This window comes from Plecotus auritus (genome assembly GCF_963455305.1).
Source record: "Plecotus auritus genome assembly, chromosome: 12".
NCBI lineage: Eukaryota > Metazoa > Chordata > Mammalia > Chiroptera > Vespertilionidae > Plecotus > Plecotus auritus.
Genome location: NC_137778.1, coordinates 39005146 through 39023001, shown reverse-complemented (window position 1 = coordinate 39023001; position 17856 = coordinate 39005146). Strand labels below are relative to the sequence as shown.

The window sequence follows — 17856 nt, the reverse complement described above, 5'->3', positions numbered from 1 at the left end:
GAGTGAACAGAACTGGGGGCGCAGTTCCAGGCAGGAGCGGGCTGCTCCCCGCAGAGGCTGGGCAGAGCGGGAGCCCTTCCAGCCCAGCCAGCCCAGCCGGCGCTTTTTCTGAGGGCGCTTTCTTTACGTAACCATTATTTTTAACAGGCTGGTCCGCGGCTGGATTAGCCTGACGCCGCCCCATCCTTGGCCGGGGGAAGCTTTGGTTACTTTGAAACCAAGACCACTCGGGTTTTTGTTCTAACTGTGGCCGCTGCTGATTCAGGGGAAGGGATCTTAATCCACTTTCCAAACGGAGACAGGAATCTGAGCGGTTGACGGACTGTCACCTCCCGTATTAGAACAAAAAACCCCCGTCCCCAAAGGCCCTGCCTCTCCCAGCCCCCCTCCCCCCAGGGTTCCCAGGCCTTTTGCTGACCACACTCGATGCCAGCAAACTTCGCCCTGGCAGGTGCCCATGCCACCTGAGGCTCTGCCATGCACTGCCTCCGTCCCTGACCACCAGCAACACCACCTCTTTGCTCCATACATAGCACGCTCTTCCTCCCTCTTCCTCCCTTTCCCCAACTAGGCCTCCAGGGAGACTCCTGGGTTGCAAAGAGAATTCACTGACTCTTGGGGCCCACGAAACCCCTAAAATTTCAGCCAAAGTCGTATGTGGGTGTTTGTGGATAGACATCTTCTAGTGACAAGATCCAGCCCTCTCATCATACTCCAAGGATTGTGTGCCCGTCCCACCCCACTCCACTACGAAGAGCTGTTATCTAGACGTTGGGGTTGGGCCAGCACAGGCTGGGAGGGTAGAGGGAATGGTCCCTGGCAGCTGCTCCGGAGCCTGGCCACGGGCAGGTAGGGGCCTTTGCGGAGCCCTAACCTGGAGAGAGAAGGAACTCGGGTCCTTCTGCAGCCTCCCCGGGAGGGGCCGGGCTGAGGGTGGGTCTGGTGGAGGACGGGAGAGGGCATCGAGTGAGCACTAGGTCTCGCTGTGGGGACAGGCAGCCACGTCCACCTCTGGTCTCTGGAACCCGGCTACGTTGGACTGGTTGTGCCTGGACCACGCATCTGCCGTTTTGTGGAGCTCATGTCCCCCCATGAGGCTGGGGACCTGCAGGCCCGGGCCCTGCCCCACGCTCCAGCTCGGTTCCCTCTGCCGCTCTGGGCCTGCTCTCATCAGGGGACGTTCTCACGGTGCCCCAGCTGGTGATGGGCTCATGGCGGAAAGCGAGGGGGAAGTCTCATCTCCACGGAAATCAGATCTGTTTGGCTGTTTTGACTGGGTGATTGGTCCTGAACGTGGTGATTACATAACCTCACGTGGGAACAGGGCCCAGAGTCACCTGCCTTCCCAGGCTGGCCGCTTAGAAACGCAACAGCCACAAGGAAGCGGAGGGAGCCTCCTCGGCCCCTTTGCACATGTGTGCACCCATCACCAGGGGGATGCTCGGCCCCTTTGCACACATGTGCACCCATCACCAGGGGGATGCTCGGCCCCTTTGCACACACGTGCACCCATCACCAGGGGGATGCTCGGCCCCTTTGCACACACGTGCACTCATCACCAGGGGGATGCTCGGCCCCTTTGCACACACGTGCACTCATCACCAGGGGGATGCTCGGCCCCTTTGCACACATGTGCACCCATCACCAGGGGGATGCTCAGCCCCTTTGCACACACGTGCACCCATCACCAGGGGGATGCTCGGCCCCTTTGCACATGCATGCACCCATCACCAGGGGGATGCTCGGCCCCTTTGCACACACGTGCACCCATCACCAGGGGGATGCTCGGCCCCTTTGCACATGCATGCACCCATCACCAGGGGGATGCTCGGCCCCTTTGCACATGTGTACACCCATCACCAAGGGGATGCTCGGCCCCTTTGCACACACGTGCACCCATCACCAGGGTTATGCTCGGCCCCTTTGCACATGTGTGCACCCACCACCAGAGGGATGGCTGAAGAGCCATCCCGCAGTCTCTCCTTCCCACAGTGTCCTGCCCCCTCCTCTGGGCCTGCAGCAGCTGTTCTGTGCATGTTGGGCAGGACTAACTAGAAGTAAAGCAAGTCAGCTTCCTCCTTTTGGACAGGGATGAGGTGGGGGACCAAAGAGGGGGCGGGTTCAGAAAATTCAGTTCTTGGTTCTTTGCACTCGGCGTTGCCTGCCCTGTTTGACCCGCCTCTTGCAGGAGTGAGAGACCAGCAGGTCAGGCAAGGCCCTAAAGTATTCGGAGCTTCTCAGAAGCGCAGGGACAGAGAAACCAAAGCCGGCTCTTATCTCCTCCAGATGGCGGGATCCGAGCTGTCCAAGCACGGGCTCTTTCTGGCCTCACTTGGCCAGCGGCTGAGTTCCTGCCAAGCCGAGAGTTCTCTGACCCTGTGCTAACCTCCCCAAAGGCGCCAGGGTATCAGCTCCCAAACCCCCCACCCATACAAGTCATCTTCGCTCCGTCTTGACCTCAGAGGCCGCCTTGCCCCCGTGTTTTCTCCACTCTGCATCTGGGCATCGCGTCTGTAACTTGAGGCCTATAAACTTATTTTTAGCTGCCAGCCGTGACGCCAGCCTCATCCCCATTCACAACTGGACGCTGAGAGGGTAGGAGCCTGGCGGGGCTGGCCAGCCACAGGGCCCCAAGCTCCTTGGAGGGTCTTCCTAAGAGACAAGCCTGGCCACGCCCCTCCTTTCCTGAAACCCCTCCGGGGCTCCCTATTGGATAACAGAGATGCCGCCATCGCTTTCCAAGACCCTTGACCATCATGTGCCAGCTGGTCTCTCAGGCCTCAGCCCCCGCCCTCCCTCCCCGCACCCCCAAGCAGGAGCCCTCTTGGAAGGCCTGCACCGAACTGCCTTGGGTCACAGTCTTCCTTCGCACCGAACGCCTGCCCTCGCCGCATCTGTGCAAGAGCATTCGCTGTACTAGTGCTCACCTGACTGCCTTGCACGAGCCCTTCCACTCGGACTCACCTGTCCTGAACCCCGGCCAACTAGGCCACGGGGACCTGGGTAGCTATGTTAGCAGAAATGGTCCGAAATGTGGATAAGGCCTAGAGAATGATGGTCTGTGCCTTCGGTGTCATATGGAAGCTTTGTGTCATGGCCCTACACAAGGATTCGTTCATTCCCCAGCACTGTGCTGTCACCATATGGCTATTGAGCACTTGAGATGTGGCGCATGCCACATGTCCACATGACAATATTTTGGACAGGTTGGGTTAAATAAAATATCCCATTAAAATAAATGTCCCTGTTCGTTTTTACTTGTCAGTGTGGCTTCTAGAACAATCTGGATTGTACACGCGGTGCCCATTCTGTAGCCACTGGACAGCCAGGGTTCATGGTTTGACTTTGTCATTGGCTATTATTAGTGAAGGCTCCGGCGGTGAGGTTACTGTGAACTTGTGGATTTCCGTCCGGTGGGGATTCGGGCGGCTTCTGTCCGGTAGGAGAGATCACCCCGGTTTTATTGGACGTATATCAGATTTGTCTCTTAACTTTGATTTATGTAAAATAAATTTTATTGATTTCAGAGAGGAAGGGAGAGGGAGAGAAAGGCAGAAACATCAATGATGAGAGAGAATCATTGATTGGCAGCCTCTTGCACGCCCCCTACTGAGGATTGAGCCCGCAACTGGGGCATGTGCCCTTGATCAGAATTGAACCCAGGCCCTTCAGGCTGACGCTCTATCCACTGAGCCAAACTGGCTAGGGCTGTCTCTTAACTTTTGAAAAAGTATTTTGATGTGCCTTTCTTTTATATTCTAGTTCCTTAAATGCTCTCTGAGCTAGCTTTATCATCTCGTTGGTTCTCTTGTTAATGAGTTCAATAAAATCTTTGTATCTGTATGAGACTCATGCTTTTAAGTTTTTGGAAATTATGCTTAGACAGATCTCTGTCTCCTGTCCAGATTGAGAGCAGACGCTGAATAATTAACAGACCTGTATTTAAATAAGGACTCAACCAGTGTTTGTTGAATGAATAAAAAGCACTGGCTTGGCCTTGGGACCTGCCAGCCACAGTTTGTAGCGGGATCCTTTCTGCCATATGCCTGGCGGTGGGGATGTAGGAACTATGAGACCTTCTCTTTAGGACCCCAAATTATTTGGGTGGTTCCCCATGAAGATTCCACGATTTGGGGGGCCTGTGACCCCAAGAGGATGCTGGCCGAGGCAAGTCCCTTCAGTCAGCTCAAGGGGAGGTCCTCCCAGCTCCCTTCCCTCACCGTCCCCGGCCCGGGCTCCTGCCGACCTCGGCACTGCTCCTGCAGGTCCGGACACAGCACGGCCGCCGTGTCGAAGCTCAGCAGCAGGCCTGGCCTCAGGAGCCAGGTCCTCTGGGGGCCCCGGAAGGTCTCCGGGTCCTGAATCCAGGTGGACAACTGCAAAACCACGCCTCTTCCCCCGGCCCCGCTTGCTGGCTCCACCGCGGGAAAAGCTGCTGGCAGGTAGGGGAGGAAGTGGATTGCGAATTCCTGGAGGGCAGAGTGTGTCATTTGTATGCCTGGCACCTGCTGAGCACTTTGCCGGGCGCACAGTGGACATCCGTGAATGCTAATCCACTCTCCTCCCTCTGCCCAACCCCAGCCTATAGCAGCTTCCCTCCGTGAGCCTGAGATATGGACCCCGAGGCCTGGCTAGAACCTGGACTCATCAGTGCCCCCTCTGAGAGGCCAGTGCCGGTAATGAGGCAGCCAACGCAGGGCGGTGACCTTCTAGAAGTGTCACACTTGTCCCCTTGCCCATGCTCCCTGCAAAGAGGAGAAACCTTGGTAGAGATTCTGCTGCGGAAGAGGGAGAATAAAAGCAACTTTTTTATTGTAAAAGACACAGAATGACATTTCCTATTCATAAGTGTACAGCTCTGTGGCACTAAGCACATTCGCATGGGTGTGGAATCACCCCGCCATTGATCCTCATAACTTTCATCTCGTGAAAATGAGACACGGGCCTATTAAGCAACAGCCCCCCATCCTCCCCTCCCAGCCCCCCAGCCCGGTCCCGGCGGCCACCTTCTACTTCCTGTCTCTGTGAATGAGGTGACAGTTGGTACCTTGTGTAAGTGGAATCATGCCGTATTTGTTCTTTTGTGACTGGCTTGTGTTGCTTAACATAATGTCCTCAAAATTCATCCATATTGCAGCATGTCAGAATTTCCTCCCTTTGTAAGGCTGGAAACTATTCCATCGTGCATACATACCCACGGGAGATATGTTCCAAGACCTCCAAGAGACAGCTGAAACGGAGGAAAATACCAAGCCCTATATGTACTGTGTTTTTTCCTATATGCACATATTTATTCTAGGCTTAATGTATAAATTAGGCTCAGCAAGAGATTAACAACGGTAACTAATAATAAAACAGAACAGCCCTAGATGGGTTGGCTCAGTGGATAGAGTGTTGGCCTGTGTGGACTAAAGCGTCCTGGGTTCAATTCCAGTCAAGGGCTCATGTCCGGGTTGCAGGCTAGATGCCCAGTAGGGGGCGTGCAGTAGGCAGCTAATCAATGATTCTCCCTTATCATTGACTAGAGGCCCGGTGCATGAAATTCATGATGGGGGCGGGTCCCCTCAGCCCAGCTTGCACCCTCTCCAATCCAGGACCCCTTGGGGGATGTCCAACTGCCAGTTTAGGCCTGATCCTAAACCAGCAGTCGGACATACCTCTCACAATCCTGGACTGCTGGCTCCTAATCACTCACCTGCCTGCCTGCCTGGTTACCCCTAACTGCCCCCCCTGCTGGCCTGGTCACCCCCAACTGCCCCCCCTGCCAGCCTGGTCACCCCACGCAGCCTGCTTGTTCAGTCGTTTGGTTGTCCCTCACTAACCCCCCTACCAGTCTGGTTGTAGGCATCCATCTTGAGAGGGCGTGACGGTCAATTTGCATATCACCTCTTTATTATATAGGATGTTTCTATCTCTCTCTCCCTTTCCCTTCCTCTCTGAAATCAATAAAAATATATTTTAAAAAATAATAATAAAACACAAGAATTATAACAATACACTGTAATAGAAGTTACAGGAATGGCATTGGGCCATTTAAGTAAAACGGGGTCACTTGAGCGCAAGCACGGTGGGACCTGGACAGTCCACCTGATAACCCAGATAGCTGCTGAGTGACTGACGGGCGGGGCGCGTGTACAACACGGAGGCTCTGGACAAAGAAAGCATTCCCATCCCGGGCAGGATGGCACGAGATTTCATCACGCCACTCAGAAAGTATGCCGTTGAAAACTTATGAATGATTTATTCCTGGAATTTTCCACTTAATATTGTCAGACCTCTGTTGACCGCACAGAACTGAGACGGGGAAAGCAAATTGGCAAAGGGACTGCTGTCCGTATATCATTGTGTCTGTGCGTTCCTCTGTTGATGAGCACTCGGGTTGCTTTCAACCCAGGCTTCGGCTCTTGTGAATAATGGTGCAGGGACGTGTTTTGCTGGCTTTGAGCTCGGCCCTGTCCAAATGACCTCTCGTTTAATTCACTCAACAACCCTGTGACGTTTCCAGAAACTCAATGACTTGCTCAAGTTTATAGGTGACGAGCGGCAGTCACGTTTGGAACTCGGGTCACACTTTGAGTCCAAAGCCACACTCTCCCGGCCACCCGGGGAATGAGAAATCCAGTCCTGAGCAGGAATCCGTTGCTGCGAAGGATGGGCCATCGCTGTTTCCTCCCAAGGTAACACCGTTTTCCAGATGGCTCCCAGACACAGAGCCTCCTGCCCTGACCGCCCCCCTCCCCGCGCCCTCATTCACTGGCTAAGGCCCACTCCAGTCAGCTCCAGCCTGGCCTCCACCCAGAAGTCCTTCCCAGCCACACCCTCGGGGGGAGGGTCCCTCCTCCATGTGTCCCGGGGGCATCCAGGCCTCCCTTTGCTGGTGCTACTGGTTTGCCCACTAACTCCCTCCTGGCTGCAAGGCCCTGGGCACAGCTCACAGGGTCCCTGTGCACCTCCCAGTGCCCAGTGCTGAGTAGCTGTTGGAATCCGTGAATGAGTGACTCCCCCAATCAATGGCAGCGGGGAAGACAGGAAGGCAGATAGAAAACCAGGATCCTCCTCCTCTGCTTCGCTATTTGTGGAAGGCCCGGCTGTGAGTTTCTCAGAATAATTTCTGTGCCACGTTGGGCGCCCCTGCACAAGCCTGAGCCATTGGGGGGTTGGAAATGCCCAGGGAATGTGACGGAACTACCCCTTCTGGAGAGCTAGGCCCACATGGTTGGCACACGAAGGAGGGGGACCTTCAGCGTGGTGGAGATTCCACCTCTGGAGGACAACCATATCCCCAGGGGACAAATGATTTGTGAGGCCTTCAGCGCAGTGACTCATTCATTCCTTCATTCACAGTCACCCCACTTATCACACGCCCACGTGCTCCGAGCCAGATGCCTAGCGGCGCCCAGCACACCTGAGGGAGAAGAGGAGGTGAGCCCGCTCCTGAGATGCTGGGTGCTCAGGCAACAGCCGCCAGGGCTTCTCTGGGAGGAGAGAGAGGCTGGGCAGGGACACTCCGCCGAGCCCGCAGGCCGGAGCCGGTGGCGTTTCTGCAGCCGAGCCCCTGGATTTCGGGGTGCACTGGCCTCACCTGCAGGCTGGGCGGGTGCTCCAGCCTGGCTCACGGGGCAGGTGGACCAGGGCCACACAGCAGGCGGGGGTGGGGGTGGGCAGGAGGCAAACAGAGCCAGAGCCAGGTATCTGGTGTGGCCACTGCTTACCTCCAGGGGGCAAGGGGAGTGCCTGTCCATTCAGGCGGCTTCAAGCGCCACAGGCTACGGACTAAAAATGTGCAGCAGAAAGGGAGGCGGGACTTGAATTTGATTGGAGGGCAGGACTGAGCTTATTTGCCCAAGAGAGGAGGCCCTTCAATGATTCGCTCATTCGTGATTATCTGTAAGAGGCTAGGAGGGCGACACCAACCCAATGGTCTTCCCATCAACCCTGATGGACGAGCCTGGGAGGGCCCCGTGCCATCGTGCAGGCAAAGAAATGCAATGAAAAGTGAAGGCCCTCGCCGGCCGCTCAGTTCATCTGTGAAGGAGATTCGAGGGCAGTATTTCTGTCCTCGGCCCAGGGTCCTTGCTCATGCCATGTTGCATACCTGACCACGTGGGTTCCAGGAGGGGTCCCCCTATGGTGAGACCACGCCCATGATGCTGAGCTGTCTGGTTGCTCCAGGGGTGGGGGAGGCCCTGGGTCCCCCGCCCCCACTCTTCATATAGGGGCCCAGTGGCCCTGGCAGCCTGAGTGCATCTGTTTACCCTCCAGGCCTCGGCCGGAGGCGGATGGGCAGACTCTGTGACGCAGTGTGCCCGCAAGAAAATGAATCCACTAAAGTGATTTCTTTTTCTTTCCAACGAAGAAATGAGGTTGATCGTCCATCCAGGCTGCTAGAGGGAGCCCTCTCCGAGTCCCTGCCTTGCCTCGGTCATGGCCGTTAGATGGGTGATTGGGTTCAAGGGATGTAAGTCCCCCCCTCAGGGCTGTGGCTGCCCTGGGTGACTCCGGGGAACTGGTTAGCCGGTTTTCCAGGAGGGTGTGCTCCCACTGGGCTCTCCCTCCTGATACGGGAGCACTCAGAAACGTGGTTCCTGGGTCAGAGGGAGAGAGAATAGAGGGTTCAGGGCAGACCCTGCCTCTTGGCGCAAATCCTCCCAATGCTCCCACTTCCCTAAGAGGGCCTGGCTTATCACACCCCCTGGGCATCTCCTCTGGGCCCATATTTCACGGACATCAGCTCATTTAACCTAACCCCACCGGACATCAGCTCATTTAACCTAACCCCACCCTCTGGAGGAGGTGTAACCCCCTCTCTGAAGAGGAGACATCCGAGGTTCGGAGACGGAGACGTAGACGTTATCTCGGCGGATCAGGCACCTGGGGAGTTGCAGAAGCCCCGCCTGGATCCAACACGACCTTCCCCCGGGCCGTTTCAGGGCGGTACTGTTGTCAGCTTTGCTGACTGAGCGTGTCCAGGGCAAACTACTGCTAAGTGACAGACCTGACCTCGGAGCCCAGACCGATGTTTACAGTCTTATCCCCCACTGCCTCGGGCAGGCTGTCTTCCCTCCTAGCACCCACACTGGGGCCCCTCACCCTCCACACCCATCCTCTCGCCAGCTCTGGAGTGACCACTGTCTTCACCGTCCTCCGGTGCAGCGCAGCCTAAACGGGCTTCCTCCACAGCACCTCCTCCACACGTCGGGCCCTTCCTCCCCTCCCACTCTCCTGTGGCATTTAGTAAACAGAAGGCACTTAATTATGATCTGTCTGTGGTCCTCGGCTCATCGCAGTGTGGGCCTTGTTCCTGCCTTCCCTAAACAGCAGCCCGCCATCGGAGAGGCCGCATTGCTTGCGGACCGGAGAGGTCAACCCTGAGGATACAAGCTTCCCGGGGGTAGAGGCCGCCCCTTCTGTCTCTGTCACATCATCCCGCTCTGTGCCAAGCAACGTAGGTGTTGAATCAATTCCGCACATGTGTTTGTTATTGTTCAAAGCATTTGAATACCATTATCTTTTTTTAAAATCGACTTGAGAAAGAGAGAGAGGAAGATAGAGATAGAGAGAAACATCAGCTTGTTGTTCCACTCATTTATGCTTTCATTGGTTGCTTCTTGTACGTGCCCTGACCAGGGATCGAACCCGCAACCTTGGCACATTGGGATGATACTCTAACCAAGTGAGCTCCCCGGCCAAGGCCTGAATGTCTATGATTTTGATGCGTCTTCCTGAGAGCCTGGTGAGGTGGGTGCAGGGCCTGCAGGGCTAGCCATAGCTAAGGTGTAAGAAGCATCTCAGGTGAAGCCTTGGATGCGTCCAGCGCCCGGCCAGTGAGGTCCTGGTCCAAGAGCAGATGCTCCCAGTGCCCCCCAAAGGGTCCATGCCAGGCCTGGGGTCTGCAGGCCCCTGCCTCCCGCAGGGCGGTGCAGTAAGGACAGGTGATCAGTTACAGATCATCCCCACAGCCACATCCTTCCTCCAGCCGGCGGGGAAAGGAAAACCTTCACAGGCCTGCACCTGCCCCCCTCGAAAGAGGACACAGGGAAGACGGAGGTGCCATTGTTTTGCCCACAGAGTTGCAGGAAGGAGCCAGAAGCAGAGCGATGGGCCCCCTGGGGCAGTGGGTGCCCCGACTGGGCATATCCGCTTTATGGAAAAGAAGGATTGGGTTGCATGGAACCATTCCCATCCCAGCCAGCCAGCCCGAAGGACTTGGGGTGTGTCCAGGAGCCCAAGCCCTTCTCTCTGTTCCAAGCCAGCCACTCAGCTGCAGGATCTGACCCCCTGAGGCTTAGGAGGGTGGTCGGGTCACGACGGCCCCCTCCACCTGGTGCCTCATTCGTGGGACCCTCCTGTGCCTGCATACATCCCAGAACAGTCCCAAAGAGCCGTGTCACTTCCATCTGAGTGTGGGACACCTGCTCTGTGAGCAGCCTGGCAGGGACTGCTTGTTCTACACCGCACAGCTTCCTGCTCTGGGAAATGCAGAATTAATTGAAGGACATGTGCAGGATTACGGGAAGGAGACGGGTGGGGGAGGGCTGTCTGTCCATCCTGCCAAGGGGACTAGGAATTCATTCAACCTGTCACTTTATACTGAGCTCCCTGAACAGGTGTCAGTGGAGCGGTAGACGCTTCTATGCCGAATACAGTACCTCACAGCCTGAGCGCGGCCTTTGCCGGGCTGGCTGGAGCCCCGGGGAGGCCCACAGAGAGGCCCGCTGTCTCGGGGTAGCACAGGCCACAGCGGCAACAGCCACACCATTCACCTCCATCCTGCCCCAGTCCCTGCCGTATTAGCTCATCACCTACTATGTGCTGAAGCTCCGCCAAGCTTGAGAGACTCACTGCCTAGCAAAGGAGACATCCTGCCGCATACCCGGGATGCCCGCACGTTCAGAAATAACGCCGATTTCAAACATTCCGTAGACTCTGGTGAGAGCAAAGAACATACGTGCCCTCTTTTTCACACCCGTCACCCCGGTGCCTGGCACAGCCGGGAACAGAGCGGGACTCAAGCTACGTATGTTGAGTGAGTAAATGAGCAGATGCCGGTCATCGGAGCTGGACCACGTTCGCTTGAGTCCTGCAGGGAGTCAGGGTTCAGTGTGCTCGCTGCTCACTGTCCCCCCGCCCCCCCGCCCCCCCCCCCGGAACCTCTCCGTTTCCTCTCAAGCGGGCCTCCTCACTTCCCCACCTTCTCTCCAACATATTACTCCCCACGCCACACCTGCGCTCTGTGATTTTACATGCAGCGCCCTACTCCAAGTTCCCCGAGCCCAAGCTGAGGGAGATAACTAACACGCGCAGGTCATTGTCAGCCAGATGCACTTGAAGATGCTTAGCCCGGCCGGAGGGCCCTAGGCAGAGCCGGGGGTATTTTTAGCTCGTTGGGTATCTGGAAAGGTACTGAGATGCCGCTGTCGTTACAGACACCGGGCAAATCAGTATTCTGCTACTGGCCTCCCCACACCAGCAGTTTCTACTCAGTGTCTCAGAAGCAAGGGTTGCCATGGAGATTGAGTGCCAGGGCAACCGAACTTCCTGTTGAGAAACAGCGGCCCAGGTAGATCTCTGGGCCAATGGGAAGCCAGGAGCTCCCTGGATGGCCACGCTCCCCCTCCTGAAGGCCGAGGATGGCAGACGTCCCTGGTGTCCCCAGAGGGGTCAGCTGAGGGATGGAGGACGCCGCGTCTGGAACTTGGTCCAGGGAGGGGTGGACTGTCTTCCTCACACCTGCCGGAGAACTGGCTGGTTCTCTGCCCGTTCCTTCGCCCAAGGGCTTTGGCCATCCAAGACGCTGCCGGGGAGCTGCCTGGGGTGGAAGGCGGCAGGGCCGTTCTGTAGCAGAAGCCAGTCCTGACAAACACCTAGAACACAAGCTCTGTGGGGGGCGGGGGGCCCAGGTCAGCCTAGTCCTGGAGCCACGGAATTACAGTGACACGCTCTTTCCTGCAGGGCTGTTTCGTTTCGTCCTTGCTGTCATCCGGGAGGCAGCCGAGACGGGTGGTGTGGACCCCACCTTCCTATTCATTCAACCAACACTCCCCGTGCGCCGGATCCGCTAGGCAGCTGAGATGACAATTCTGAGGCTCCAAAGGCCATGTGACCCACCTAGCGTTGCTAAGCTAACAAGAGATGGAGCCAGAGGAGTGCTCAGGTCTGTCCGTCCATAGACTCAGAGGGATACGACCCCCAAGGAGCTCTTAGAGAGCGTTTAGCCCGACCCTCGAGCTTCACAGAACATAAACGGAGGCCCAGAGAGAGCCCGAATCTCGGTCGCGCGGGGAGCTGGCGGGTGAAGGCCAGGGTTCTTTTGCCCACTCTTCTTCACATCACCCCAAGCTCTTTGCAGAGAACCCTGCTGCCCCAAACTGTCACTGGACACCCACAGCGTCAGGCACTAGGTCAGCTAAGGTTTACCTGCAGCTGTCCTCACCAGAGACACGGGTCCTGAGATCTATGAAGGGTCTTTGTCTTCTGCTTATCCTCTTCTGCACTTTCTAAACGTCGTGCAATGTGTGTATGTTTATTGGACAATGAGAAGACACACACAAAACCACTCATCCCTCCTCCTCCAGCCCATGTTATACTACTTTGATGAGGACCGTGCAAAAATTCTTAAAACGGGATTTGAACAAAACAGCAATTCCGTTCCTTCTGAATGAAATGGACAGGCCTTGTGGATGTCACTCTTGGAAGGGGCTTGGAGCAGAAGTGGCAAATCCTCCAAAGAGCCGGAGCAAATCATAGCTTCATGCAAAGCCAGCTCCCCAGCCCTGAGCCTCCGCCGCTGCCAGCCTCCAGCTCCCGCCCCCCAGCTCATCTTGTCCAGGAACGCCTCCCACATGCCCCCCCCCACCCCCCCACCCCCGGCTGAAACCCACGCCCACCTGGAGTCACGCTGCTCAGCAGGGGTGGGCGTCATGGGTCGGCAGGAGGCTCAGCCTCTGCACAGCCGCTCACGGGTGGCGGGTTAGTTATGCGCTGGACCTCTCCTCCTCAAGGACCCGTCGGGGAGGTCAAGGGCGTCGAGGAGCGCCACAGCAGACCAAGGCTGGCGCCCACGCCCTGACTCCTGCCGCCTCCACGTGCAGAGAGGCTCCCACTTTTCTCACGCAAGTTCTTTTTTGGGGGGAGGTGAATTTTGCAAAGTCTCCAAACCTTTATTTTTTTAATTTTTATTTTTATTGAATTTATTGGGGTGACATCGGTTAATAAAATTCCTAGGCTTCAGGTGTTCCGTTCTATGAGACATCACCTGTATATTATATCGTGTGTTCACCTTCCATCACCATTTATCCCATCTGTCCCTTCTTCTACCTCCCCACCCCTTTCCCTCTGGTAATCACCATACTGTTGTCCGTGTTTATGAGTGTTTTGTGGGTTTTTTTTTTTTCTTAATTCCTTCACCTTTTTTCACCCAGCCTCCCCACGCCCCCCTCCCCACCCCCCCCACCTCCCCGACAGCTGTCAGTCTGTTCTCTGTATATACGAGTCTGTTTCTATTTTGTTTGTTAGTTTCCACATGTAAGTGAGATCATATGGTTCTTGTCTTTCTCCACTGGCTCATTTCACTTAGCATAACGCTCTCCAGGTCCCTCCCTGCTGTGGCAAAGGGTGAGATGTCCTTCTTTACGGTCTCATGGCAAGTTCTTAAGACAGTCACCAACTCACAGAGCAATCCCAGGCTTCCCCTAGGAAGACAAATGTTCCGTCTTTATTGCCCTCCGCTGTGAGGACAAATGCCTATTAGATTGTTTTAATGAACACTTTTAATCTGCCCCTTCCAGATAAATGCTTTGTCGTCTCTTAGAAAAATATACTCGTGCTAAGGAACACGCACTTGAAAACAGATGTTGGGATGTTTCCGTTGTTACCCAGTTTTGCCCAAAGCCCTGCTGGTCAGGCCTTTAAATCTCCCACATCTGCCGAAACCGGTTTGGCTCAGTGGATAGAGCGTCGGCCTGCGGACTGAAGGGTCCCGGGTTCGATTCCGGTCAAGGGCATGTACCTTGGTTGCGGGCACATCCCCAGTGGGAGGTGTGCAGGAGGCAGCTGATCGATGTTTCTCTCTCATCGATGTTTCTAGCTCTCTATCCCTCTCCCTTCCTCTCTGTGAAATACCAATAAAATATATCTAAAAAAAAAAATAAAATAAATCTCCCACATCTGTACCTTAAGAAAGAGCTGGAAACAGAATTCCATAACTTGTTTTAAAATCTTTCAAATGAGAAGTCTCCACCGGTTTTGACACTGTTTTATTTAAAAAAGAATAGTATATGCCACATAGTAAGTAAGTATGAAAACGTTGCTTAAAGGAACAGACTTCGGGTGGGAGAGCAATTATGTGGTGCTTGCTGCATACTGTGTTATGCAGTTGGTTGTCTGCCTCCGCACCCACCCAGCCCCGACCCTAGGGTTGTTCTGCAGGTACCATGCTTGTTACTGGGAATCAAGCTCCGGCCAGGAGGGAGCCCAGCCTCTAGCCTCTATTTTTTTTTTTAAATATATTTTATTGATTTTTTACAGAGAGGAAGGGTGAGGGATAGAGAGAAACATCGACGAGAGAGAAATATCAATCAGCTGCCTCCTGCACACCTCCCACTGGGGATGTGCCCGCAACCAAGGTACATGCCCTTGACTGGAATCGAACCTGGGACCTTTCAGTCCGCAGGCTGACGCTCTATCCACTGAGCCAAACCGGTTAGGGCTATTTTTTTTAACACTTTATTTTTTTTCTTTTCTTTTTTCTTTTAATCCTCACCTGAGGTTATTTTTCCATTGACTTTTAGAGAAAGTAGAAGAGAGAGGGAGAGACAGAGAGAAACATCGATGTGAGAGAAACACATCGATTGGTTGCCTCCTGCACGAGCCCCAACCAGGGCCTGGCCGGGGAGGAGCCTGCATCCTGGGTACATGCCCCTGACCGGAATCGAACCCGGGACCCTTTGGTTCGCAGTCTGATGCTCTATCCACTGAGCCAACTGGCCAGGGATAGCCTCTATTTTGAGGCCTGTTTCTTTAACAACCTTCTCTGGCTCCCTCATGAGCCCAAGGGAAACCCTAACTTCTATGCAGTACAGCTGTGTGCCTGCCAGACCTGGTCTCCATCGACCTCATCAACCCGCCTTTCCGGATTCTTCTCCCGGAGCTTCTCCTCCCTCCTCAGCAGGTCTGGGTTTGCACCGACCCGCTCATGTCCCATGTCCTTCTTGCCTCCCTGGCCTGGCCCCCGGGTCCCCGGAGAGCGTTTCTACAGCACTTATCTGCACATCGGGGACTGTCGGCACTACTGATGGGGATGTCCTGTCTCTCAACCCTGTGAGCGTGGACCCTGAGCCCCCATGTAGCCCGCGCCGAGAACGGAGCCCTGTGAACCACCCAGCCCGCTGTGCGCAGCCGCGGCCTCACTGCGCAGTGTGACTGCCGGCACGGTCAGTGCTCACTGGTGACAGCGTGATCTGGGGCCGTGTGGTCACTTGTCCGCATCAGGCATGTGCACACTTTGGTGGAGGGACAGAATCACTGGCTGCCTGGGGGCAGAGGGGACGCGTGGGGTCAGGAGACATGGGCTGCTCAGCCTGCTGTGGGGACAGCCGGCCACCCTGAGCCCAGGGGCCTGAGGGCCAGTGCTGGCTCATCGCTGAGGTAAGAGTTACGGTAATAACTGCCGTTCTGGACCAAAATACACTTAGCGACAGCCTGGGAGGGTTGGGTGCATGAGGTAAGCTGTAAAAATACCTAAGAACCTAAGGGGCCCCTTCCCCACACCTGCTGGGGGACATGTCTGCACGTCTGGGCTAATATTAGGGCTATTTACTTCCCGTGGCCGACACACGCTGGCCATCTAAGATGTCTGCTGCGGAGACAGAGTGACTGATGTTTATGTTGGCGTCCTTCACCCAGCAAGGATTACCGAGGCTAAGTAGGAGCAGGTCTGGACAGCGCGGGCAGCCAGACACCCAGAAATATGTGGGTCGCTCCAAACAGGGCCATCATCTGACCCACAGTTGTTTCTGGGGTTTAAAGTGGCCCTTACGTAAAGGAGCCTGGTCACAGGGGGTCATTCCATGTGGGAGCCTGAGAGTTTCAGGTCAAATTTTACACGTAGAGAAAAAATCCCAGCTCGTGCAGTGGGAAGACTACCCTGGGAAGTACATACAGGCCAGAAAAACACCGTCTCCATAAAGCCAAACTCCTCCAAGCTTTGAGTGAGATGGGAACTGGGGGGATCTTCCTTTGTGGGGGCCACTTCCCAACATCTGTTTCCCTCTGGGCTTTGCCTCCCCTTTGAGAAAGCTCCCCCACTGGTCCTGGGAGCATGAGTGGGAAGAAAGTCCCTACGTCGTGTTGCCCTTAGGACAAATGAGGCAGGTTGGGACTCTAAAAGGGACTCGGCATCGAAGAGAAGAAGAGAGGAAAACAGTACAAAAGCAGTTGCCACATCAAAACATCATGTACGGGTGCTATCCTGGAACCTCTTCACCCTGTGCCTCCCCTACGCTTTGAAAGTCCCCAGAAGAATGTTTCCTTTATAAAAGTGTTCAGGCTCCTGCTGGGCAGGAAGACTTGGAAAACGGGTTTGCAAGTGGCAGATGAGTGAACAGTAGAATTTTCAGTCTTCCTGGGTCTCCAGTGACAGCAAAAAAATAAAAATAAATAAAAGAGCCCGGCCGGCATGGCTCAGTGGTTGAGCATTGACCTATGAACCAGGAGGTCACGGTTCCATTCCTGGTCAGGGCACCTGCCCAAATTGTGGACTCGATCCCCAGTGTGGGGCGTGCAGGAGGCAGCTGATCAATGATTCTCTCTCATTATTGATGTTTCTATCTCTCTTTCCCTCTTCCCTCCTCTCTAAAAATCAATAAAAACATATTTAAAAAAAAAAAAAGAATGGTAAGTGGCTCATCAGGCTGTGGTCCAGATGCCCACGTGGTTGCAGGAGCCAGTGAGGCTGCACTGAACCGAGCAGACCCTGAAAGGCTCCTGGCACAGGGCTGGGAGGGGCAATCTGCTACTGAGTCCTCACTCTTGCCAGGCTTCCTCTAAACCTGGGCAGCTCCCTTGTCTCTCCATTGACCCTGGGAGGTGGGGACTCTCCCCATTTTGCAAATGAGGCGCAGGCAGGTTCAACAACTTGCCCAAAGACACACGGTCCCCAAGTGACAGGCCTGTGGTTTGAACCCAAGCAGTGGAGCCCAGTCTCTTAGCTATGCTGGCCACAGCTGAGGTCACTACTCCCTGGCCCCGACTGACCGCCCCCCCCTTTGTTCAAATTCCCCTTGATGATCGGCCCCATTTCTCCCCCTGAAATCCTTGGCATCTGTACCCCAATGCGCCTGAATAGCAGGAGGTCCTCGTCCCCTGAGGACCCCAGGCCTTGATGACCGTTGGCATGGGGTGTTTGCTCTTTTTGAGGTCCCGCACCATCTCCTGGGTAGTTCCCCCGGGGCACCCCACTTTCTCTCCTCAGCCAGGCTGAGCAAGCAGCATCTGCCAAGGGGCCTGCAGCACAACAACCGGTGCAACCCCAGAGGTCTCCACAGTTTCCACCAGCAAGCGCCCATGAGCCTCTGCGGTGTGTCCTGGGGGAGGGCTGCGCGTCCTCACTCCTGTGGTTGCTTGGCTCAGGCACCTTAGGGGGGGCGGGGGGCGGGGGGCGGGGGGAGGGGGACAGGGGGTTTGCTGCAGAGAGGGACCTTCTGGGAGCTGAGGGGCAACTGGGAGGGCTTGGGGGCCAGCAGGGCGGCTGCTGGACCTCCCCGCAGGCCTTCTGGCTGCTTCTGGGCCAGCATCTTGGCTCCATTCTGCTGCAGAAGAGGCTTGCATTTGCCTGTCTGCTATTTATATTGTAGTTGC

The 17856-nt window shown here is 55.5% G+C and overlaps 1 protein-coding gene across 2 annotated transcripts in view; it reads left to right on the top strand.

Moving 5' to 3' along the window:
• Positions 1–17856, top strand: part of KCNC4 (potassium voltage-gated channel subfamily C member 4) — an 83624-nt gene that overhangs the window by 30090 nt on the left and 35678 nt on the right. Inside the window, exon 4 of one of the 2 annotated variants that reach the window (XM_080648976.1) lies at positions 11953–12813. The exons of the other annotated variant lie outside the window; for it this stretch is intronic. Within the exon in view, the coding sequence (XP_080505102.1) occupies positions 11953–12062 (110 nt within the window). The 3' untranslated portion in view covers positions 12063–12813. Of the gene's footprint in view, positions 1–11952; positions 12814–17856 lie in introns of those variants that run through there. 2 annotated transcript variants of the gene reach the window in all.